The sequence below is a fragment of the Dendronephthya gigantea genome, unplaced genomic scaffold, assembly GCF_004324835.1.
Source record: "Dendronephthya gigantea isolate DGI-Jeju-01 unplaced genomic scaffold, DenGig_1.0 000287F, whole genome shotgun sequence".
In the NCBI taxonomy this organism is placed as follows: Eukaryota; Metazoa; Cnidaria; class Anthozoa; order Malacalcyonacea; family Nephtheidae; genus Dendronephthya; species Dendronephthya gigantea.
In genome coordinates, this window is record NW_021163297.1 from 90025 (window position 1) to 116447 (window position 26423).

General features: G+C 35.4%; 1 protein-coding gene, 2 long non-coding RNA genes and 1 pseudogene across 3 annotated transcripts; 2 read left to right on the top strand and 2 right to left on the bottom strand.

The window, feature by feature from the left end:
- Positions 1 to 5222: 5222 nt before the first annotated feature.
- Positions 5223 to 6308, bottom strand: LOC114541389. The gene is made up of 3 exons (XR_003689263.1): positions 6274 to 6308; positions 5799 to 5904; positions 5223 to 5239 (listed from the first exon to the last, which is right to left on the bottom strand). It is a non-coding gene; the product is annotated as an uncharacterized LOC114541389 (long non-coding RNA).
- Positions 6309 to 6563: 255 nt separating this feature from the next.
- Positions 6564 to 9688, bottom strand: LOC114541387. The gene is made up of 4 exons (XR_003689261.1): positions 9528 to 9688; positions 8865 to 8984; positions 6877 to 6998; positions 6564 to 6679 (listed from the first exon to the last, which is right to left on the bottom strand). It is a non-coding gene; the product is annotated as an uncharacterized LOC114541387 (long non-coding RNA).
- A 2673-nt stretch (positions 9689 to 12361) lies between these two features.
- LOC114541382 lies at positions 12362 to 14253 on the top strand. The gene is made up of 5 exons (XM_028561315.1): positions 12362 to 12439; positions 12720 to 13114; positions 13494 to 13604; positions 13839 to 14050; positions 14220 to 14253. The coding sequence occupies exons 2-5, from the start codon at positions 13097 to 13099 to the stop codon at positions 14251 to 14253; spliced, it is 375 nt and encodes a 124-aa protein (XP_028417116.1). The 5' UTR covers positions 12362 to 12439; positions 12720 to 13096.
- Positions 14254 to 22712: 8459 nt separating this feature from the next.
- Positions 22713 to 23985, top strand: LOC114541383 (annotated as a pseudogene).
- The last annotated feature ends 2438 nt before the right edge of the window (positions 23986 to 26423 follow it).

The following is a 26423-nucleotide window of genomic DNA, read 5'->3' on the forward strand; positions in this document are numbered from 1 at the left end:
AGGTTCTATCAAAGAACGTTTGTGTAGGATATAAGCCCAAAAGCACGGGATTATATTCTTACTAGCTAGTAATTTAATGTGTATGAAAATATTTACATATATTGCGAGGAAAGATTTTTAGGCATGTTAATATTTGCATTCAAGATGGCCGCCATATGGTGGTTTTCATCATCCTTTATAAACAGTTATCGTTTCATTAAACGGCTTTATATAGAAAATTAAATCATAGTTTAAACTTTAATTGAAGAAAAGAGATATTACACCTTTCCAAAAATACGGATGGGCATGTTTTAAGAAGGATTGAAATCGGTTGAGTTCAATCCATCAATAATTGCCAGTTTGGTCTGATTCAATCAAGTATAAATAATTTATGTTACTCTAGTACATTAGATAAGGTGTAAATTGTCTCTCTTTTATCTTTTTATATGTTTAATAATTGAAGAGCTTATTCAAAAAAAGTAAATTGATCATCCACTGTTAAAGTCATACAGTCATACATGATATAGTCATAAATGTATCATGTACAGTATGTAAGAAAAATGTTTGCCGTGCTCAAATTTGCTTATTTTAAGTTATTTACCTCTAAAATGCTCCACTTAAATCTTTTTCATTAATTATCAAATTGCTTTTTAAGGTAATTGAAAAAATACAGTATGTGTAAAAGCATGAGAGTTGACACACATTCTACAATTTCCCGGCAAGCAGGAGCAGGCCCTTTATATATGGGCCTACATGTACATAGGCCTACATGTAGTATGGCACTGTGATACCTGTGTGCACTTAAAGTTTGAACTTGATATTTAAAGTTCAATGTTTGTGCAACACAACCCATTTGCCCAGCTGTGACCACAAATTTATGGTATAGATTTTGGAGTTTGCAGGTTTGATAATTAATCAATCTTGTTAAAACTGAAACAAATTTTGTTGCACCATAATATATAGATCCTTCATAAGAATGCACCATAATAGATCCTACAGCATGACTACATCATATACTTGGCATTTTTTATTATTCTGAATACTGTAACATTAATATTGAATAGTTGTATGACTAATATATTTTAAAATATTGGTATTTGATTCAAGTAATTACTGGTGAATAATATATTTAAGAATAAGTTTTAAGTTTGTCAGCAGTTTTGTTGCACCCACAAACTGTGTTGAATTTTCATGGGTGTAGTTGACATAGTCATTTTAATTAAACAGGGAATATAGAGAAATACATTCAAAGAGAAGTGGAATCATGAGTAATTGTCACACAGAAGTCGATTTTGCAATTAGAACTGCTCAATATTATGTTATATTCATATTGTATATTTTGCATGTATACCTACATTTATGATAGACTTAATTAACTTTCATATTTCTAAATATCACTGCAAAGTTTCAACTGCAGGTAGTTTCTCAAACCAAAAAAAAGCAATGAGTGATTATATCCTGTTGTTTATTGCAGCTTCATAAAAGAAAGCAAACCGAGCTCAGTATAGGAAGAAGTGGACTGCGTCAGCTCGTAGTTTAAAACGTACTGGTGCTCCTATTCCAGTTGAAGTTGATGATACTGAATTATTTGAACTACCTTTTGATTCAGCACCCCCGAACCATGACACTGGAACTGTGTCAGATGATCATGACCTCCAGCCTGTTAAACGTATCTGCACCTCTGTTGAGGAAAATCACTTAAGCAATCATGATAGGTTAAATTTGGATGAGACTTGGCATGATAACTCTATTTCTTCATCAGATTCTGAGAATGATAATTTGTTAGATGATTCGCTTGCTGAAGGCTTAACCAATTGGGCTAATAGGAACGCGTTCCAAATTATTTTCAACAATTCCAAACTACCAAATCCATAAAAAAAATCCTTCATTTTGCAGAATTTGACTAATTTTTCTGCACAGTTTAACCCATAATACAAAATAGGTATAATTTTCCTTTAATTTCAGAAGAAAAAGCGGTTTTTGAGGTAAATTTGAAAAAATTTTTTCTTGCAATTTTGCAGAATGGAAAATTCACTGTTTAATTTAGTAGTAGTTTAGTAGATTTTTGCAAACTGTATATATTTCCAACTTTAAATCAATGAATATATGAAAATTTAGAGAAAAGATTAATTTTCCCTTTTCTAAACTATATTTTCTCAAAACGGAAAACTATGTTTAAAAGAACAGCAAAAATAAAATGGTTAAATTATTACAAAAAACAACTGAATTTCAGATACCCATTTACTTGCATACACATACTTGCACAGGCGCAATTATAAAAAAATTGGAAAAATGATTACAAAATGTGACTCCGAATTTCGGACACCCATTTTGTCCTCAATAAAGTAAATAATCATGGCAAAATGATGCCAAAAATGGACTCCGAATTTCAGACACCCAATTTGCTAATGCAATGGGACATTTATAACAAAATGGCAGAATGATTATCAAAATGGACTCCGAATTTCGGACACTCATTTTGTTTGCAATAAAGTAAATAATTATGAAAAATAGCAAAATGATGACAAAAATGGACTCCGAATTTCAGACACCCAATTTGCTAATGCAATGGGACATTTATAACAAAATGGCAGAATGATTATCGAAATGGACTCCGAATTTCGGACACCCATTTTGTTTGCAATAAAGTAAATAGTTATGAAAAAATGGCAAAATGATGACAAAAATGGACTCCGAATTTCAGACACACATTTTGTTTACAATAAGGCAATTGTATGAAAAGGGCAGAATGGTTGCCAAAATGGACTCCGAATTTTGGACACCTATTTGTTTGCAACAAAGTAAATAATTATAACAAAAAGGCAACATGATTAATACAAAAAGGAACCCTAAATTTCAGGCATTTACATCTTGTTCCAAATGGAATCATATAGTAATAGGAAATTGATTAGTAATAGGAGAGTCAACAAATCTTAAACAACTATTTTATATTGGAATAATTATTAAAAAAAAGACTACCTAAAAACCTCAACAATTTGCAGAAGTGTGTTTCCATAAAGCAGCGCCATAGTAAATTGTTATATATTTATTGTATAATATTTGACAAATTCAGTAGTGCACAATGTATTAAAACTTACATCACATGCATTCAGTACACCACTTGCTCTTTTGCTCCACAGTCCACGCACATAAAGAATAAAATCCCTGCCTACCTAAACTACAACACACTGATATTACATGATAAACACACAACAGACAGGGTCGGATTGAAACAAATTTATAGTAAAAATTGCAACTAAATATATCCACATCAGTTCATCAGATCTAATATATTTAGATCAGATCTAATATATTCAGAGATCCAGGCCACAAAATAAATATGTGTTTGAATTGTGTTTTGTGTATTTTAAAAACATGTATGGCGAAGAAGGCAAACAAAGTTTTACAAATAAAGGTTTTTTTTAAAATATTACTGAATGTTTCTTTGGTTTCGCCAACTCGAAGCTTAGAAGGTTGTCCTATACTGAAATTATCAAGATCTGATAGGTGAATCAGTACAGCCATATGCATCAAATACCGGTAAGTGAGCACGAGTCTTCTGCATATAAAATAACATTTATTGATTTATAAGATCATAGGGCAGCCCAAAAAAGCGTGTTGATGACAATAAATAAACCGAGTAAATACTGTATACGCAAGTGTTGCAACACTATATTTTGTTTAGGTTATAAATCGAGTCATGGCAATATCTAATGCTCATTGATACACAGTAACAATACTCCTTATGCATTAGGACATCAAATGCTTCATAAATACCAGAATTTCCTGCAAGAATTATAATAACACATATTGCAATTCTCTCAGGGAATGCTGCTCTTAGTGTTCATACAGAAATAATTGACATCCTATTAAGTCCATATAGGTCTATTAGTTTTTGAAGCCTGAAGGCAAGGTGTTTACAAGCCCATATCCACTGAGCAGAAGGCAAAGTAGATATGAGCTGTGGCGACTAGTGTAAATTCTGTATTGAGAATGGTTAAATATACAAATGTTTCTCACAAATACATTTTGGTACTTCATAAGGTTCTCATATAAAAAATATTGGTGCACAGTATAGTTCCTTTTCCCTCTAATGGTTAGGCTTTTTTTTTGTGATCTCTGTACCATTTTTTAATAAATTTTCTGGTGTTTTCCAGCAAATGATTTTTGTCATCAAGTTCGAACGCACATATTATAATAGCCGCTTTGGGAATGGTATCCACCCATGGTGTTGGCCCATCTTTACTATTCACAATGTGGGGTTCCCAAGCAGTGCTATAACTTCCCTTCCAGTATTGTAAACCCAATGACTGGCCTTTTTTTGTAGTTGGATATATTTACTGCAACAAACACATCAGGTTTCAAAGCAGCTAAGTAATTATCATCCATATTTATGCCCCGGGAAGCTGGAGCTTGATATGAGCCAGTATATATCTAGGAAAATAAATGTAAAATATAGAATAATTTGTATATTTGCTATGCCAACTGCATAAGATTAGGGTTCCATTGATCAGCATGCTTATACTAAAGGAGTTGCCATTTCAGTGCTAAAACTTTTTATGTTGTTATAAAAGCTTATTAGTTAATGCTTCACAAATGTATCAATCCAATCCCATTAAAATATTTTTGTTTACCTCTTCTAGTTGTTCTAGCTCCTTCTCTCTCAAAGCAGATAGCTGTGCTGGTATTTCAGCTGTCTCAACAGGTTCAGCATTTGGTCTTCTAACATGATTTTTCAGTGAAAATATTGGAAACGTATTATCAATTGTAGCATCATTGTTGCCTGTTGTCTGAAAAAATGATTCCCACCATTCTTGTGCTGTTGAGGGCAATACAGAAAACCATTTTTGCATGTCAACTGCAAGCTTAGGTAAGTCTGCCTTTGCAAAATCTGCTGGTATTTGGACTGGCAGGTCCATAGGAGTTGACTATTTATAAAATGAAATAAAACAATAACTTATAGTGCCTTGAAGCAATTTTGAGTACTTTGTGATAGTTGTGGTACTTTGGGAGAAATTTTAGAATACTGGTACCTTTAATAAAGAAATAGGACCCATCCATTCATCATCACTCCACTTTCTGTAATACATTACGGCTTTGTTTTTTTCATTTCTCACAAATTTAAAGCAGTGTGGCTTGACATGATTGTGTAAGTCCTCACTGTGACCATCCAACCACTTCTTGATATCATAAATGCATGATAAACACTCAGATTCTGGGTATGGCTTGTTACAGCATTCTTTAAATGCTTTTCTTATATCTAAAAAAAAGAAAAAGAAAATATTCAGAAAAAAACAATTAATGGCTTATTAATATTTATCTGTTGGCTGATTGCTTCTTTTATTGGTGCAAAAAATCAATGTATGCACTGTAAGCTGATGATTCACAAACAAAAAGCAAGCACATGCAAAAGCCCGAATTCAATAGTTTTTTAATTTAACCATGATAACATTCACTAAATGTCAGATACTATGACAAAAAGTTGAACTTTGAAACAATGCTTAAAAACAATGATCTTAAATTACTCAAATATAAAAGAATTTTTTACATTGTAAACGGCAATTTTGGTAATCAATCAATTTTGGTAATCAGCTTATCTCTGTTATTTTGTCACACTGTATGTCAGCAGAATAGAACAAAATCTAATTGTATGGTAATCGTTTGTGTACAGTATCAGACAGAGGGTGCATGGTCAAATCCATGTTGAACATATACAGTGTATATGCCTTTCTATTTTAACATGTGAACAATATATATACTACACCAAGGATTTACTATGTCAGATGATTTTATGTAAGTACTTGTCTGTTAAGACTTACCATTTACTGTATATACATCAAGAAATTTAAGATGCTTTGAAAAACAGCCAAATAATGCATCAATGTCTTCATGCGTATGGCCAACTGGTAGAAAGTTGCCCTTTATCTGAAAAATTAAAGGTTACATGCAATATTACTTTAACTTGTATATATACTGTATGAAACATAATTGAGATTCCTGTTGTGAAAAATTACTCCTTTGAAAAACTTGTACATTATTAGTACAAGTACAAAAAAGCACACATGATCTAATTGATCATTAGCTCAAGCTATTTTCTAAGCTTCACATACATTTTTAGCTGCAATAATAAAGATATTGTTATTTTGAACCCACTAGACTATCAATCACTCATTACAGCACCAGGCAAAACTTCAAAAAACATATAGATGGGCCCACACAGTAAACCCTTTGTGGCTGTGACTAAATTGTCTGGCTTTGTTTTAAAGGTATCTCATATTCGTATTTTAACTATACCTTGTCAAACACCGACCATTCCACCAAAAGAGATAGTAAAGTTAAAACATATTTGTTTTTGTTTTCACGCCAGCAGTTGTCCAGTTGGAGATTAAGTATGTGGTAAACCATAGCGATCATTGAACAGTGCAAGAAGTTTGATGAGAATGTTCATTGTTAGATTGCTGTCATGTTTCCATTGAAAAAGGTCAAACATACCATGGAATAATTTTCCCATGGGACACAACCCACTATGCATTATAGTTCCAACAAGATGTGTTGCAGGTTTGCAGTTGATTTGCAGACTCTTCGAAGATTTGGTACATCAGTTTTGGATTGATCCATACCATCCAATATGATTGTTAGATACTTTGAAGGACTCCGCCGTGCTTTGTACCGATGAAGATGATATTTTCTTCGTTCATTCCTGGTAAGAATTATTATTGAATTGTTTATACAGGATATATACTGGCTATCAACAGAGAGGTTAAGAATGCCCTGTTACCTAATACCACAGTATAATCACGCAGGTGCTGGACAAAAACCCAAAACGCAGGCAAAATAATTAGTAGACAAACAAATAATATTTGTAGAAATTTTACTCTCATTATTCTGTTTACTTACATAACACGTTCAATGTGTTCATCCAGAAGTTCTTGAATGGCCTTTCTTTTAGCTTTATTCATTGTTGCCTCTAGTTGCTTTTTATAATTTGTGCAGTGGTCACATTTGGTAAACCGGTTTTCCTGCAATAAAACAATATTTGGTATATTTATTACCACCAACTGACATGTCTAATACCAATTTGAAAATTTTGCCAAATGAAAATTTATTTTCCAAATGAAAATTTTTTGCCAAATGAAAATCTTATTGAAAAAATACATATTTTGCTAGTGGGGTGGGGATACAGAAGCTTTAAGGTTAGCTCACATGTTGAACATGTTTTATGGTTGGTAAGTTTACGTAAAACTTTGCAATGTCCAGTATACTCACACATAGCCTGCTATCAGGCGCGGTTTCATGGTTTTAGTGGTGAAAATTACAATGCCCATTTAAAATCTGTATATTATGACCCTAATGTAATTGTTACCTTTGGTATTGAGACATGTTTAAATTCTTTCTCCATGATGCTATAAAATTGTGACCTACTGATGGTATCTTCAGAATCCAGGTCACTTAACATTTTCTGGTACAAAGCCAATTTTGTAAAGCAGGATGGTAAATGAACTTTTCCACTATCTGGTTGTTGGTCACCAATTGAGTTAACCAGAAATCTCAGCCATGCTATACATTCTGCCATCTTTGTTGTGGGCCTTTTCAATCCACTGTTTCCATGGACGTACACTTCTGAACCATTTTTAAAATCAAGATATATCTTCTGGAATCTTTGTAGCTTTATGTCATGGACTTTTATCCAAGCTTGCTTACAGACTTGTGTTCCTTTTATTCTGAACACAGTTGTTTTCCCTTTTTCTGCGTTGTGAGTGGTTGACGTGTTATCTTTTAGATAATTGAGAATATAATTTCTTTCATCGACTATACTTTCAAGTGAGATAAATTCACGTCTAACACTGTCGATATCTTTAAATGGCACAATTTTTAAGCAGTCAAGATCACAGCAGTCAGACTCGATGATTCCAAGACTATTTGCTTGTTTTTCTTGTTTGTTCCTTTATAAGAAGTTTAAGACATTGACAGTTAAATTTGAGAATATTTAAGTCGTAAGTTTAAACTTATTTATTTTTGAGCAAGAATGATCCTTTTTGTATCGCTTTATCGAGCGATTGAAACAACTTATTATCATGCGCGTTCTTTTGATGTATTGATCCATTAAGATGATGTTTGTCACTAGTATTATAATTAATGTTACACAGCTCGCATAGTTTTCCTTTTACACTCGGATGAGTTGAAATTGCTTTTAAAACTTTTGGACAAGCAAAGGGAGTGTTGTGACAGTTAAAGTCCAGTTCCGGCCAGTCTTTCATTTCAACCACAAGCGGTCTATACTTTCCAGTTGCATCTTCAACCTTAATATATTTACCCCGCAATTCCCATACAGTTGCATTCCTGCGGTTGTCAATTTTTTTGTCACTGTTATTACTAGTGAAATTTCTACCTTTTTATTACCACTGTTCTTCCGATTGCCGATGTGTTTGTTACAATTCACGGAAAATTTTATCAAATCGTTTAGGGTAAGCACTGGTTGCGTGGATTTCCAACTATTTTTTGTGGTGTGGTTTTGATTGCCAATTGCACTATTTTCTTTCCACGGCTGTATTGCACATTTTTAAGCATTACTTCTTTGCTGCAGGCAGAATATTTTTTTCTGTTATGATGTGGGTAACTCTGTTTGACAGGAATGTCTCAACGTGTGCTTGGTGATAGTTTAGCAAATTTACGAGCCGGTCGTATTCCGAACAGTTTTTCAGAACATCAACAAAAACTACTTTTCGTTCAAACCAACATTCATTGTCATCAGATACTGAAATATGAATACAGCAATATGCCTTAAAACTGTAGGTGCGCATGCATGCATTTTTGTTTCCAAAGCACGGAATTGCTTTAAATTTAATAGTGAACAAGTAACAACTAAAGTCTAAAATGGTTCTTACCTTCAGAATCACCCTCGTAGTTTAAACTTCGCTTTGTTTTTCGTTGTCCGCTGCTTTCTTGTGCGCATGTAGACGGGGTGTCACAATGGAGCATTCTCCTACGTTTAACAGGCGATTGGGCTAAAATGTAAAATCATTGACACTGTTGATTAAATGCCGCAAATTTATTATAGACTTCGAATCAGGCTATAGCTGAAAGTTTAAGGATGTTTCTCATAATTATTTTATTGTTTTCTTGTTTGTATATGCGCGCGCGACGCTAGTTAAAACTTGGAAGCGCATGTAAGGCCGACGGTCGACAAATTGTATTATTATATACCACTTGTCAAAGTTTGGTGTTCGTAGCATTTCATTGAATAATTTACTGCTATTTATTAATAATTTATTTATTGTGGTATGCTAAAAACACAAGTCACGAGTCTATCGAAAATTGGTTAGTTGCTAATCGATGTCGCATACTCCAAATTTCATATTTCAACTCGCCACAAAAGACAAACGGCAAGTCTTATCATTGCGTCAAGTCTTATTGAAACCTAAGAGACGTAACTTGCCCTTTTTTGCGCCGCACTTTATTTATAATTTCAACTAAAATACAGTTATTATATCTATTATGAAATTTTAGGTATAGTTAAAATTAAAAATAAAATTTAAATATTTTCTTACATTTAGAAGGGCTGTTGTCTGGTGATGGGCTAGCAGGCGATGAGTTTCCTTCGAGTGTTGAGTAGGATCGCAGAGACAGTGGAGAAGTCATAAAAATACGAGGAGTGTTGGCGACTAGCAGAAAATGGAGAACAAAATAAATTATTACAACGCTTGTCCAAATACAGGTGAATATATATTTCTAATCTCAATCTATTTAGACACGTAGAAATGTAACATATCATACCGTTCAGCGGACTTAGTGTGTTTTCGTTGTCACTGCTGCTAAATCCAATTCCAACAGGCGAAGAGTACAGGCTAGATAACTGTGAGTGAACAGGAGTCGTACAATCCCCAGGAGAGCTCGTCACTAAATATCATCATAAAAATTGTGTAGATATAGACTATAGTTCATGTACTATATTCAAGTATACAGATTGCTTATTTGTGATCTCTTACAACTTTGCGGACTCCTCGTGTTCTCATGGTCACTGCTGAATCCAATACCGATAGGCGAACTGCCTTCTATTTCTCTCTCTCGAAGAGTTTCAATAGTGGACGGCGACACCGGTTCTGGCGAGGATGAAAATCCAAACCCGCAAGGCGACGACATAACTATACAATTATGCGTTTTGGTCTTTTACCGCATTCTTCAAAATATTTCTGACAAGCTTAGTTACGAAGTTAGGAAGCAGCCGGTTTTCACTAAGATCAGTTTACACCCTTCTAAGTTTTTAAATGTTTTCCGTTATTATGATTTTTGTCGCTAATTAGTATAAACGTTTTTGATTGGTTGAGTTTTGAACCTTTTAACAATGAAAAATTCCTCAGTTACCTACGGCTTTGTGTTCTCGAACGCTGATTCGTTGAGCCGCGAAGACGCTATCACCTTGTATGACGCTATCACCTTGTATGACGCTATCACCTTGTATGACGCTAGAAAACCTTGCCAAAATATACTCTATTTCCTCTGCCAAAGACACCAGCAGTTTTGTTCAGCAAGGTTTATTCAGCAGTCAACAAACAGTATTTTAAAAAATGCCTTCTTTCAAATGGTCAATTCGAGTAAATGAGGACAAAGCGTACGTGTTTGTCAACGGTATTCGGCATTCCAAAAATAGTGTAGAATATTTGCATGTTCTGCGCGCTGAAGTGGGAAAATTTAAGAATCGCGTGACTGTAAAGGTATGATTTTTAATATTTTGAGTTTCTCACTGTGATTAATATAAAGATAATATTATATATTAAAGGGTATATATTTGGTATTATATACTGTGGTATTGGTCTCTACCTGCTGAAATGAGATGCTGCGTGCACCAGCGACCTTTTGAGTCCTAGTTTTACATGTTTGTTGTAACGAATTAATAACCATATTGGCACTAGTTGTATAAAAATACAGTAAAGCGATTTTTAAAATACTCTTCCCCACTCACTATAGTCCAGCGCCTAACTGCGCTTTCTGGGGTGTCATTGCCTTGAAAAAATCTGATACCTTCAATATCTGATATAGTTTAACTACAAGTAAAATCTCCTACCGAGGTTCACTTAGCTTTCGTTTAGCGTTCACAAGTCATATACCAAAACGCACACCGTAACATAATCGCATGAAATTTAAATTTCATTATGAAGTATACACCATCAAAATTAATATGGCTAAAGCCAAGGTTTAGTAATAATGGACTGTTATAGTTTATAAAACTCCATATTGAGCAGTCTGACTGAAATATAAAGTTTTATAGTTTTACAATGTTTAGCAGATTTCTATCTTGAGGTTGCAAAGTATAAATGATAGAATTCTGACAGTCTATGATAATGCTCGTGCTAGCTTTTCTAAAAAAGGAATGGCGCCTCGGCCCTCAGAAACCACCTATTTTACGACGGGGCGATAATGATTCGAGTTTGAGACTATAAGTGCATTGTAATTGATCAGGGCGTATATAAGATAGGGCCATAGATTAAAAAATGAATGATAGGCGGTGAAACGGCGATTTGGGCCGTGATCTACGTATGATGCGTGGGACCCCCCGAACTGATCTCGCTAATCTCGCTACTCTGACCTCGCGCGACCTCATGTTGTCTGAACAGTCTTATATTATGACAAGGTACGTCATAGCGCGAGGTCAGCGAGATCAGTTCTGGGCCGCCTATGGATAAACAAATATCAATTTCTACATTTAAGCCTTAAAATAACACAAATAGCTTTCAGTTAGTTGGAATTTTACATGCGTAAATTCTACGTCGTGAAAGATTAGTGATTAAAGTTTTAGGAAAATGATTCAGTGTCAAACACAAAGTCAGCTTTTTTAAAATTAATTTAAAACCCTTGGTCCAAGGGTTGGAAACTTAGTCCTAGCATTTGTCTCTGTAAAATTTTTACACAGAAATATTGCTAGTGTGTTATAAACTGGGCACTACACAATGAATGAGCGCGTTATGGATGATAGTTTCACCTATTAGATGCTTCAAATAATGATGCCAGCTATCCGTACATTATATTAATACTGTATTTTGATTGATTCTATGTAAAAATTATTATTTTATTCATATCTTATAGTTGATTTTCGTTCGAGGGGCAGATGGCAAAAGAGAACACTGTTTCTTCTCCACAGGGAAATATGACTGGTCAGCAAGCAATAGGCTTTTCCGTGAAATTGTTGCGACTGAAAATGAGCAACAATGGGCTGCAAAATGCAATGAAGCCATTGAAAAGTTAGAAAAGCAAGATTGCGCTAATGATGGTCAAGATCAACAAAATCAAGGTGGATCCAAGGATTCCGAGCATGTTTCAATCACTAATGAAGATTAAGCTATAAATTTAAAAGGGATCTTCATCTCTTGTGGAACAGCTGAGTACTCCCTAACCAAGAAAAAGTGTCAAGATGAAGAGGCCAAAGAATTACAATACCAAACAAGAGCAAAAGAATGCGAAGTTGGTATGTAGAAATTAAATATATACATATGATATTTTTTGTTGAACACTAAACCACAATGAATGTTAATTAATTTTTTACAGAAATTATCAAGTTTAAATTAAGGCTTAAATTATCAAGTCATTTTCTTAATTAAAATCCCTGCTACACAATTACTTCTTTCAATATGACCAGCTTTTTTTGCCCAATGGTTTCCTTTTTACCATTCTAGCTTACTCAAGTTGTATAAGTGCACCTTCATTTGGCAGTAATATCATGCATGTCTTTTCATAACTTTGAATAGATGAGCAATTCTATGTTCCGGTTGGCAATATTGAACTACCTCCAGCAGACAGAATGATCAGGAAAGTGGATGAAATATTTTTGGCCCAATTAAAGGCAAATATGGAAAGTAACCCCAATGGCTCATATGAACCTCTTTACTTGTTGGTAAAAGGTCTGAACAGAAAGGAGAACTTTTCAAAATCAGATGTCAGCAGCTATCAGTATGAGGTACTTGGTGGTACGCATAACTTGTTGGCAACAAAGCAACTTTTAGAGAAGCACCCTGATAGTGAAGAGTATAAGGGAAGATATGCAAGAATATTTGTTGGGTTAACAAATTTTTAAGCTTTATGGCTGGCGTCAAGGCATAATAAGACTGGGTGTTTCCGTCATTAAATGACATTCAAAGATGAGGCAAGTTCTGTAGAAAGGCAATTCTAATATTGTTAAATATTAAGAGGGAGTGGTTGTTTGTTATAGTTTAACAGTCAGTCAACAAGTTACTTAAGGAACCCATTAGTGTCACAGTAGTAATGAGTACCCAACTTCTTAACTTATTCAACTTTGCTTTGTCAAATACCAGAAATTTTTCTCAAGTACATACCAAAATTGTCAATGGTAAATTATTGGTTATAGTGGTCTGAGTTACTTACGATAATAATTAGCAGTAATCTGCCACAGGCAATTGCAGTAGAAACTAAAATTATTAATTGCAGCAGCAATCATTTGGGTGATTTACCAGTCAGTGGGTTAAAAAAGCTGTGATCACAAACATTTTTTTATTCTGCTGTAGGTGGAAGTTGCTCACAGGCAGTTGGAGATCATTGGTACAAAAAATGAGAACAATGATTTAGTTCCTAGTCAGCAATGGAGAGACAGATGTTCCCACATATTAGGAAAGACAGTGAGTAAACTTTTTAGTTTATTCAATTTGTAATATATTGTGAACACCAGGTGATTTTGCTTGCCAGTGAAAGTCTTGCCACCAGTGAATGGGTTATCAAAAGAAAGCAGATGTAATTATAATCTGTACTAAACCTAAACCTGTTTAATGAAATAATTTTAAATTAACTTGCTGATCAATAAAGCACTTACACTGAGTAATTAATATTCTTGTTAAATGTTGTACTTTTTTTAGAAGAAAAATCTTTCTGATGTATTTCTTGTTGCTGCTCTCCCAGAAGATGGTTATCAGTCATTCCTTGAGATGTGCCGAAAATATGAAAAAGGTCTTCTGAAAGACCAGCGAGCAATGGCAAAGGACCTACAAGAAAGCCGAGGTTCAAGCCATCATACATCAAATGCTTATTTGGCCTCGACGTTTCAGATCGTGTTGCTCTGTTGGGTCAGGTAAAGATATTTCTTCCATTTTTAGGCGTAAGATGCCCCTTAGCTTATTTTTTTGCCTCTGTGATCTGTTAAAAATTTTATTTACTAATTAACCACTTAGTTTATTAAAATATAATTGTGCCCTTTAAATTAAATCCAATCATCATTCTAAATCTGTTGTTTTTTTTAGGTTGCTGACCAAAGTAACAGTCTGGATGAACTGAAATTATGTGCAAGGAGTGCAAAGTACTGAAGCCTGTCCAAAAAGTGATTTCTTCATTTCTTGGATGTAAATGGGAATTGCTTAGTGCAAAATGGGAGAGAAAGTCAGCGTTGACCAGTTAAGGAAATTTACAGTAAGTATACAGTATGTATATGTATTGTATCAGGCAGTTTGATATTTTGATCCAGGTTTGTAGAATGGAAAATATCCGCTCTTCTCTCTATGCTGAGGTTGAGTATTTGAACTGACTTCTAAATTAATAATTCAAACTACTAGAAACATTTCAAACTACTAGTAGCTTGAAAATAAACATTAAATCAGCCCTGCTACATGTTCCTTGGGAGATTTCAATTTTCAATTCTGCTACCTATTTGATGACCATTTTAGTCTGCAAACATTTTCCTGTGTTTCGCACATTCAGTAGAGCTGTGTTTCTATTTACTAGGGAAAAGATGAAACCAACCTTATTTTCAGACAATACTTGGAATATCTGCAAAAGAGTCTGACCATCGAGGAATCAGACCAGCCACTAGTTGTATCACCCAATGTATTTCTGATGGACCAGGGAACAAGGGGCGTTGTCCACATGTGTGTTGACCCACTGGGACTGCAGCAAGGGTCATACGGGCAAGAAAAAGGATTTTCATTAGCCTTATGTAAGCTTTCACCACATCAAGTACAGTATAGTGATGTAACATTGACCTAATGTACCAATAGTACTGTATATGTACAACTGTGATAATTGTGAAAAAGGTGTATACTGAACATACTTTCTTTTTCACAATGATTTTTTTAGGAAAATGATGTGACAACATTTGCTGCAGGTTTGCTGGATAGTGGACCGTTTAAATTTTGGTGTGTGCCACATTTTCAACGTAGCAATAATGGGGGATATCCATCAATTAATGGAAATAAAAAAATGGATCGAGGAACACCGTGGAATCTGCCAACTTGGTTTTGCATGTGTTAAAGGAGTTAAACCAGCAGGTATATATTAGCATATTAACGGGCAATGTAAATAGTAAGATTTTAATGTTCACGTTTACGGCAAAGGGATAACCGTGTCTGTCGTAGAGAATTTATGCCTCAATTTTAATTAGCAAATGCCCGAAGCTCTATCATCTAATAATTGGCCCCAAAATACTATCTTCAATAGTTTGTCGATTGCAGCTAGCCGCATGTCTGGTGTAATTGTCAATCGTAAGGTCCTTAATCACTTTGTTTAATCCACCTTTTGGGTTTCTGCTCACCATAGATTATTTTGTTAAAGCATCCTGGTATTTTCTAGAGGTTCTCGCGATGCAATGTTTTTAGATTTTATTTTTGTAACAAAATTTAGTTGAACTTGTCTGCGTTTGTTATTTCTGCCATTCAACTGTAAAATTAGAAGTTCAAATTCACGTACACTCGAAAATACGTCAAATTTACACGCATAAAAGCATACCTACTGTAAACTGTAACCGTATTTTGCAATGCATACAACAAAATTAACTTACGCATTGTTCCTGCATTTTACAGGTCCTAGCGTTGGTATGGTACGGGCTGTAGAGGGGTTTCTCCTCTACCATGCGGCGCCTGGGCAACGGCTGCTGCAAGATCATTTTAATTTCACTGCCTGCACTGAGAATTTTATTATTGTAAGTCAAGAGCACAAGGAGTTGCAGGTGTGGCATTCTGTAGTTGAAATGTTCAGTAGACCAGGCGATTGGATTCTTGACGTAAATACGCCACAAGGTATGCAATTATACCAGTACTGATGAAATACTAATAATTTTATTATGCACTGTTCACATTGTTGCTGCCGACTAGTTACAATGAATTATCTGGAAACAACTGGTGTAATCGTGTTGTTAATCGTTGATACAAAAAAATAATTTAACTTAACCGCTTTTACTGTGAAGTTTCATTTTACACTGTTCTGATGGGTGGCGGATTCAAAGGACATAGTCAATCATCTAGTCAGTGGTGAAGGTCATTTCTGTTCGTAGTGGTTTATTCAACTATCTCAGCGCTTTGAACTTTATTTAGACAATTTCTTTTGTCTTATTTAAATGTTAATTAGGCTTTTCGTCAAGTTGACCAAAATTTGGAGAAACTTTCTTGTTAATGCAAAATTGAAACCTTTCAATATGGGAGCTAAAATGATAAGGTTGATTAGCTGTGTCCCATTATGCAACTTTACACTATCATTGGATCACTAGCTTTCTTCCTTCAGGTTTATTCACCTATTCGCGCAGCATATTTTAAAAAAGTTTCCCATAAAAAACATAATTAAATATTATGCAGTATAACATTCCAACTAAATTGATCTATTTTTATGACTGTTTCAGTTGCTGGAGCTGCTGCAGCCATGAAGGAAGGCAGGAATGTTTTATGCTTAACACCAAATGAAGAAGAAGCAAGAAACGTATTGCGCAAAATTTTGTGATTTGAAAAACTAATTATATAATTCTATATACATGATTCTTTGCATTTGACTTTAGTATTTTGGTTGTGATGTGAAGGTCTGCAGGTAAACTAAATTTTGGCAGACTCAAGTCGCTTTATGTTCTGGAATTCAGCTGCCCAATTTTTCACTGGTCGGTTTCGCTGCATGCATTGTCGGTTGATAAATAAGATTTTGACAGAATCAAGCCGTTTTTGGTGTCTGCTGTTGAAAACCCATAAAACGTTGATCGCGGACTAAAATTTGGCTCTAAAATCTCATCTCTGCTTAGATGTGTTTCATTTTTGAATTATGCACATATGATTTAAAGAAACAGTCAAACCAATATTTTTCTGAAATTGGGCTACACTCTGAAAAAGTGCTTTTTATTTCAGTACACGATCGGTGACAGTACAAACTGATATTCAGCCTTTAATCTCGATTCATTTAATTGTTTATATCAGATTTGTGACAAACTCACGCCGTTTATGGCGTCTGAAATTTAGCTTCTCAGTTTATCGCTTGTCGGTTAACATAAGATTTTGAATTTTTGGCAGGCTGAAACCATTTTAGGTGTTTGAAATTCAGATACCTTATTCATCTCAGGTCGGTTAAAATATACGATTTTGGCAGACTCAAACCGTTTAGGTGTCTGAAATTCAGATACCTTAATTTATCTGAGGTTGGTTAATATATAAGATTTTGGCAGACTCAAACCGTTTTAGGTGTCTGAAATTCAGATACCTTGTTTATCTCAGGTCGGTTAAAATATGCGATTTTAGCAGACTCAAACCGTTTTAGGTGTCTGAAATTCAGCTTCCAAATTTATCGCTTGTCGGTTAACATTAAAATATTTTGAATTTTGGCAGACTCAAACCGTTTTAGGTGTCTGAATATCAGATACCTTGTTTATCTCAGGTCGGTTAAAATATGCCATTTTGCAGACTCAAACCGTTTTAGGTGTCTGAAATTCAGCTTCCAAATTTATCGCTTGTCGGTTAACATTAAAATATTTTGAATTTTGGCAGACTCAAACCATTTTAGCTGTGTGAAATTTAGACACCCTATTTATCTCAGGTTGGTTAATATACACAATCTTGGCAGATTAGAGCCGTTTTAGATGTCTGAAATTCAGCTTCCCCATTTATCATTTGTCGGTAATATATCAGATTTTGGCAAACTCAGATTTGTTTTAGGTGTCTGAAATTCAGATATCTTATTTATCTCAGGTCGCAGTTGATAGAATGATGTCTCGTTTAGTTCAATACGTTGTTTTTGGCAGAGTCCCTAAAAACTGTCTGCAAAAACGCCAATTTGATTTCATAAATGAAAATCTTTCAATTTTTTGGTTTTTTTCATCAATTTTGCGGAAAAAAAAATAGTTTGGAATTATTGAAAATAGTTTGGAACGCGTTTAGGTTTATGATAAAACATAATGCACTTGATGGTCTTCTTTCTGTGTTGAAAGAGAATGGGCATCCAAACTTGCCTCTTACTGCTCGTGCCTTGCTGCACACATCCAGAAATATAACCATTCAGGAAAAGTCTGGATTGGAATATGTTTATTTTCCTCTTGCTAATCAATTGTTGAAACACTTTAAGAAATATCCTTCAGATGTAATTGCTAGGACTAATTCTCTTGAAATTTCTTTGAATGTTGATGGTCTTCCATTATTAAGAGTTCAAGGAAGTGTTTATGGCCAGTATTATGTGCCATTGTAAATATCACACCTGTAGTTGTTTTCCCAGTGGTTTTAACCTGTGGTAATTCCAAACCAGATGATTTGCATTTTTTGGAAGACCTAATTAGAGATTTGAATAATCTTCTACAGAATGGGCTCCAAGACGGTGAAACTGTTCTTTCAGTTTGTTTAAAATGTGTAGTTTGTGATGCCCCCGCTAGAGCCCTTGTAAAAGGCACAAAGTTGTGTTCTGGCTATTTTGGGTGTGATAAATGTGCACAGAAGGGCATATGGGTTGGTCGTGTTGTGTACTCTCTGATTAGAAATGTTGAGTTGCGGACAGATCTTTCTTTTAGAGAACAAGTGCATGAAGGGCATCATAATGGTGTTATTCCCTTCAGTAAATTGCCAGTTGATATGATTAAGAAATTTCCGATGGACTACATGCATCAATTGTGTCTGGGCGTCATGAAGAAATTGCTTCTGCTATGGTTACGAGGAAAGCGAGAAGTTAAGATATCGGCTGGCCAGGCGGAGTCTATCAGTACTAAATTGATAGAGGTCAAGTCTTCCATACCCAGCACATTTGTACGTAAGCCACAGAGCTTAGCAGAAATTGATCGGTGGAAGGCCACTGAGTTTCGGCAATTTCTTTTGTATACTGGAAAAATTGTTTTATCCGGTATCCTAAGACCAGATTTATATGAGCACTTCTTATCTCTTAGCGTTGCTAGCTGCATTTTGGTGTGCCCTATGTTAGCTAAGTCTTACAGGGAATATGCAAAGCAACTCATAGAATACTTTGTTGAGCAAGGCAAATGTTTGTATGGTGATGAGTTTTGGGTATATAATGTGCATAGTATGGTTCATTTGGCAGATGTGGTTGAAGAGTTTGAAAGTTTAGACGCGTGTAGTTCTTTCCCATTTGAAAACTACATGCAAAAGTTGAAACGTCTTGTGCGATCAGGGAAGAGTCCAATTGCACAGATTGCAAAACGCATGAGTGAACACTCTGGCCCCATTGAACTTGTAGATGAGGATGCAGTCATTGTAAAAATCCAGATAATGTTTTTATTTTGTCTGAATCATCATGTTGTGAAGTAGTAGATAAGACTGGCAATCATGATCACAATGGGGATGAATTATTTCAATGCCGAGTTTATAGCAAAACTGAATCCATCTTCATGACTCCATGTGATTCATGCCTCATTGGTGCTTACAAGGCTAACCAACGCTTGACAAATATGAGACTACTGCCTTCCACAGATCTCAAGAGAAAAGCCATAAAGATTAATCTTGGCCCTGACAAAATTATATTCATGGCTATATTGCACACAAAATACTAACAGCACTCTGCACTGAAGGTACTTGTTTTAATTATAATTCTGCACCTCTAAAATCCAAAAAAATTATGCAATTTGTTTAATTATTGTTTCTGTTATAGATGGCAAACAACATATATGCTGTCGTTGAATTTATAGAGGAACAATTAGTGGAAATTGTTGCAACATGTTGCATTGAGACAATTGATTGTGTAAGTAGTTAGAATTTGTTGAATTTTGTTCACTTGCAGAATAGTTCTTTGTGCACCCAACATAAAACATTTGGGTGTTACCCAGTTTCCTTTTTCTAAATTGTGATAATTGCTGGCTAGATTTGGTTGTGAAAACAGGGTACATGTATCATGCCAAATTTTTGACTTGCTAACACCCTGAATAGACCATTCCATGATGATCTTATGTTGCTAAATACTCTAGTTTAACAGCATTTTTGTTTACAAAACTTGTCATTCTAGGAATTATACTGCTACTGGCCACGAAATAATGCATCTCATAAATTAAGGAAGCTCGAGATTCCAGACAAAGAAACTTGGATTGCTTATAAAGTCAGAGTTTTCTCATATACAGGTTTGTTTTTAATAGCTTTGAAAATTGTGTTGGGAGCTCTTTGAAGGTTCCAACCATTACAGTAATGGCACTTTTTAACACTTTATCTGGACACCTGCCCTAAATTGCCAATTAGAGTTTTATATGCCATGTTTTATTATTATTAGATTCAGTAGCAAAGCACAAAAGATTTTGAAAAGGCTGAAGAAACATCAAATGTTGAATCCGATTCAGATTCTGGCCATGCAAAAAAAAAGAAGGCGCACAAAAGCCAGTTTATTTCAATGTTCAGAAGGCAGTGATAGTAAGTTCTTTGGTATTGGTCAACAGGCTACTGTAGTTGAAATGTTGAGGGCATTAGGTTTGTATTTCTTGCATAGTAAAGATGGGATTTTTGCCCTGAGAAAAAGTGTTCTCAATCATGACCAGGTGGTGTATAGCACTTATATTGTTCTGCAACTGAGGTTATAGTTGTTTCTCTCATTTACATTTTAGCGGATGAAGTTATCTCAAAAAATGGGAAAAAGAGTCAGCCCCTACATCATCTTTCCCAGTTATTACACCATTGCTCCCTGGTGCACCGAGCTTTTCATCAATCCATCGAATGAATGAGTCTGGCCATGGCTCAGAGAAAGGGTTTGTCAACCTTCGATGTGAGCAATAGTGTTATGTGTAATTAAATATGACAGTGCAAATCACATATTGTTTTGATAATTCGCAAAATCGTCTTTCTGATGCCTGATATTTTGAAAGTAGTTAAATAGGGTCATACTTTTTAGTTAAAACGTTTTTATTGCTGTTGTATTAATTTATGCTTTGTTGATATTCAGAAATTTTTAGTGCCCTGAGCAATCCTCTCACTGATGCATCTAGGACCAGTTTAAGTTCTGGTGTACAGAATGTCTATGGAAGTAAGAATGTTCCATTTGATTTTCTAGCTTTTACTGTACAGTGTATGTACGTGTATTGAGTCATTAATTCATATGCGAATTGTGAAATATATTTGCTTTTGCTAGACCAGCCTGAGGCTATTTTTTATCAAATAGCTGCTGAAACTCCTGAAGGCAACAGGAATTCATGTGAAAGAAGCCAGCATTACAGTATGTGTACTTGATTTCATTATGCTTTACCAAAGAGAAATATTTTATGTAGTGGTAGTCTTTCTCAAACAGTTACTAAAAAAGAAATCACTATTTCAAATCTGGACATAGCTGGAAGGAATAAAAATTGTGCTCAACTTAATGTTGCATATCTTATGCCTACTGAACACTTTCTTGCTGCAATAACGGGTCATGTTGTGAAGCCATGATAAAATTTTAAATGTTTTTATTATTAAAAAATAAAGGAAGTTAATGTTATACGGGTCTTCGTATCGTAGTGTCGCGGGTCCTAGGACGCTTGTCCGGTCGGCTACTTGCCCCCTCCGGTGAGTACAAATATGAGCCCAGTTTGCCTGATCGAGTTGTTAGTTGCTTGCGTGACCCATCCCGCCCCTTTCCCTAACGACTTCACGCGATGTTGTGAACTCTACGGGAGAAGCGTCTTATTAATCTCGCTGGGGTTTGTTTTTTTTTTGTTAGTTTGTTTTGCAGGATTAAGCACAGTTTCTTTCACACCCGTTTTGGTTGTGGAATGGGTGTTTGGGGTAAAGGTAAATTCATTAATGATCGCCACATTTACAGCTATTTTTTTTTTGTGTGTGTGTGTGTACTTTGATGTTCGTATCGTTTATTCCACGGTTTCACTTCAGTGACTCACGTGTGACAGTTTGACGGGATGGAGGAGGTACCGTTAAAATAGCATGGTTCGTTGAGTTATTATCTGCGCCGAAAACCGCAAACTCAAAAGAAACACCGTTCACCCCTAGCCCGACGTTTCGCTCGGATACCGTCTCCATCCCTACCGATCGGCAGTGGGCAAAAAATAGTGTAAGAGCTGGTGTGCTATCGTACTGATGTGAGCCTTAGGATCCGTTAGAACGTTAAGTACTATTTAAAACACAGTGTTTTATCACATATATAACACGAGACAAAGCTGAGTGTTTTATATGTCATAAAACATGGTCAGTGTGCATATGGGTACTATATATTCTAGAACATTGCGCTATATTGTTCAGAGTCATATTTATAACTTTTTGCATTTTCAGTAATTTTCTTCTCAATTGTCAGGTTCTGGTGCACTACAGACTCTTTTGAAACACCAAAATCAGGCAATCGCAACTCTCTACATCAGGATCACGACAGTAAGTTGGCGTGGTTTCTTTAGAGTCCATGAGATCTTGTCTGATTTTTTGTTTTGAGGATATGTTGTTCAATTATATGCACGTAATGTAATAATTTAATATTAGTAGAATCATACTAGCATACTATCGCAAATGCTGAAATTCGATGGCTACTCTACTCGCTATCTAATTGTTGATAGATAGCGAGTAGCGAAACATTCGTATTTCTGGCGTATTTTTTAAAAAATGGCCTCCGGCTCGCGGTTTTCTGAGGTTTCTGAGGATGAACTTGATTGTTACTTGAGAAGGCAATTCCAGAGAAGACTAAAGCAGCCACAAAATACGGGGTCAAGATATTTAAAGGTAAAAAGTTCAATTAAATTAACTAAACAAGCAATTGAGGTTGAGTCGTTCGCATTTTAATAACGATGTCAAACAAATACAAAAACAACAAATTAAATAAACCAAAAACAACCTTTTTCCTTAAGAATGGTTTGCAAGTCAAAACAAGTTCAGCACTCCTATCGAGGAGGCAGTCGAAAGCAGAGCTAAATAGATGTCTGCAGCTGTTTTATGCCTGTGTTCGGCAGAAAAATGGGACGTGTTTTAAAGTTCTTCACTAAAAGCTATTCGAGCTGCACTCGACCGCTACCTGAGACAACAACCAAACAACAAACCTTGGTCGATAGTTGGCAACCCGGAGTTCAGTTGGCAAATAAACACTCAACGCTATTTGTGTCAATATGAAGGGGGGAAAATAAGTTCGGTAACCCATAAAAATCCCATAACGAAAGAGCAACTACAACAACTTTTCAAGACCGGGCAACTCGGCAAAGCTGAAACAACAAACCCGTCTCAACTACTCCGAACTGCATGGTTTTACGTTACACTATACTTTGGAAAAAGGGGGCGAGAAAACTAGCGAAAACTGTTGAAGCAAATGCTAGTTCTTCGGGAAACTCCAGGCAAACGAAAGTACTACGAACTTCGAAAGGACCTACCTGGAACAATGTTGGCGACCAAAAATCATCAAGGAGGTCTCGATGACAGTGCTGACGAGTCAGATGGGAAAATGTTTGAAACCCCAGATTCTCTTCGCTGTCCCGTAAAAACACTGGAAAACTATCTGAAACACCTCAACCCGAACGTAGAAAGTCTTTTTCAGCGACCAAGACCAGAATCTGTGAAATTTAACCCAGATATTGACGAGGTTTGGTTTTGTCAAGCGCCAGCTGGTGAAGCGATGCTGGTTAACATGATGAAAGTTATGAGCAAAAATGCAGGAATCGAGCCGTATCTGACCAACCACTGTGTCCGTGCAACATCTGTTACCGTTCTTTCGGACAGTAATGTCGAGGCAAGGCACATAAAATCTGTTACCGGTCATAAGTCAGACCAATCGATCGAGTCTTACAGCGTTCGCCCGTCCGTCCTTCGCCAGAAAGAAAATATGTCCAACATATTAAGCCGTTTTATTAACGAAGACAACGAAGACGAAGCCTCCACTCTTCGATGGTGAATTGGCGATCCAATATTTTGACGAAAAAACATCAGTGTCAAACCGAAGTGTTCAAAATATTCATCCAAACTACTTCAACCCAACACAGCCTTACACTTTTAACAACTGCTCGGTTTCAATCGTCAACAACTATCGTTGAAAAGCCTTACACCAAAATGCAAGGATTTCTTCTTTGAATGATTTATATACTTATACCCAAGCCAGTTTCACTTTTTTATAAGTTTTCCTTGATAAATTCTTGCATGGCTGTTTGTTTACGACTTGTCTGAAATAATTATTTATCTAACTGTTCGAAGACGTGCATGCAAGCATGCATGCCTCGTGACGTTGACGTTACGTATTATTATTGATAACGTGTTAATTATTTATTTAATGAAGAAATAAATTAATAAATTATTTTGTCGAATATTTTAATTGTGCTTGATCTCTGATTCTACTAAAACAATTAGATTACTTGCTCTCAATTTCCATGAGGTGATAGTTGATTCGGGCTTCGCCCTCATCAACTATCACCTCATAGAAATCTCGAGCTCGTAATCTAATTGTTAATTATGTGCATGTATGTTTTCTGGTGTGGCCAGTCATTTCCCAATATCAAGAAAGCTGGTCATCCATTCCTAACAAAGTTACATAATTAATAGTATAAATACATTTAAAATGTCATTAGGCTTTCAAAGATCTGTTCTGACGAAGCTTGATATAATGCTTGAAAAACAAGAAGAAGCATTATCAATTTTGCGGGTAGTACTTGGTGCCACAAGAGGTGTTAGTGGAAATGAAATGCTTGAGGATATTATTCCCAATCCTCTGGACTCAGTTGAGGAATTGGAAAACCTTAATGATCGACTTGCAGATGAAGATGCTAGGAAAAAAATGGTAATGAGCATACTGCAGACACCCTGGGTTGCCATTTGTTCTGCCACGTACTGTTTTTGTTCACGATAAATTAATTAATATAAATATTTTACTTTTAGTTACAATTCTTCCTTGCTCTGTGTAGGCATAACCATGGTGTTAGCACAAGAAGAATCCTGGCTAAGCTCGGAACAAACAAGCTGTGGTCATTATATAGTCTGAAGGGGAGAAAAGCAAAGCGGGCATTTAAAGAACTTGCTGTTTCGAAAATTGTTATCAGTAAGTATAGCATAGTATATTTGTAAATTATTGTTTGGCGCATGATATTTGTGCCAGGCTTTACCAGGAAATAATGAATTATAATATATTCTTTTTGGTGATGAATGTACCCATGTACTGTACAGGTGCTTTAGTGCTAATCCACCTTTCGAACAACTGGCTCATTGCTATTAACCCTTTCTGATAATTAGCTATAATTGTTTTTTTTGTTCAATTATAGAGGCCGTCTATGTGTTCACAAAGGTGTAAGTGAAATAGACATCGAGGAACAAATTGCAGAGTATTTGAAGCATGCTCCACAAAAATCCGGTGGCTCTAGATACAAGATAACTATAACTCACTCTAATTGCTAGAGTACGAGGCAACAAACTGCAAGTTTAAGTGATTATAGAACAATAGTTAATCGTATCATGAATTACCTTCTATTTAACAGTCGTAAAGTACCTAAACTATATTAATCAAAATTATCTTTTCCGATTCATACTAAAATTTTGTTTTCACTCTACACAATACCCCTGCCCATAAACACTACATACATCAAACGCATGATGTACGCAAGAAACAGCGTAAAGTCATAAAAAGTAAACCATATAAATTGTTAAAGTAATTAATTTCTATGTAAATATTTTTACAATAAATGTATTTTTAAACTAACATTATTTGTATTTATTCACCACTTTGTATAAAGTCACATACAAGCATGTCATTCCATTCTCTGCTATCTGTAAACATGTTTGCAATGGTTGACATTGGAATATGCCTACACCGATACAAAGCAAAGAATAACGTATACTGTCCACTCACGTCCAAGTTGGGTGCTTGCAAAACCCTTGTGTTCCAACTAAATGTACTGCAATGTTTCTCCAAAAACCGAGTAAAGTGTTAAATGTAGAATCCTGGCGCTTTCGCGTACGAGTCCCAAAACTCTCCTCGCCCATCTTCTGTGACAAACAAGGCACACCAATGACTTCCGGGTTTGTTACTCTGATCAGTATTGACCACGAAACCTTCTGGCCTTCTTCTTATTAAACCAGGTAAACGATCGTATGGTAAAACGTCTGTAAAGACGGTCTTTGTAAACAAGACACTTTTAATATATTCAAAATCTGTAAGGTATTCATGTTCAGTTAGTGAAGTCACACAGCACGTTCCTGTTCGCGTCAGTTTCGATAAGACTTTGAAATTCACCAAGCACCACAATATTTATAGCCGCCTCCAAAGCCGTTCCAAACTGAAATTCGATCAAGACATTTCCGTTTTCTAATTGGTTGTGCATGATCACGAAGGCACAGGTCTGGAGTGAG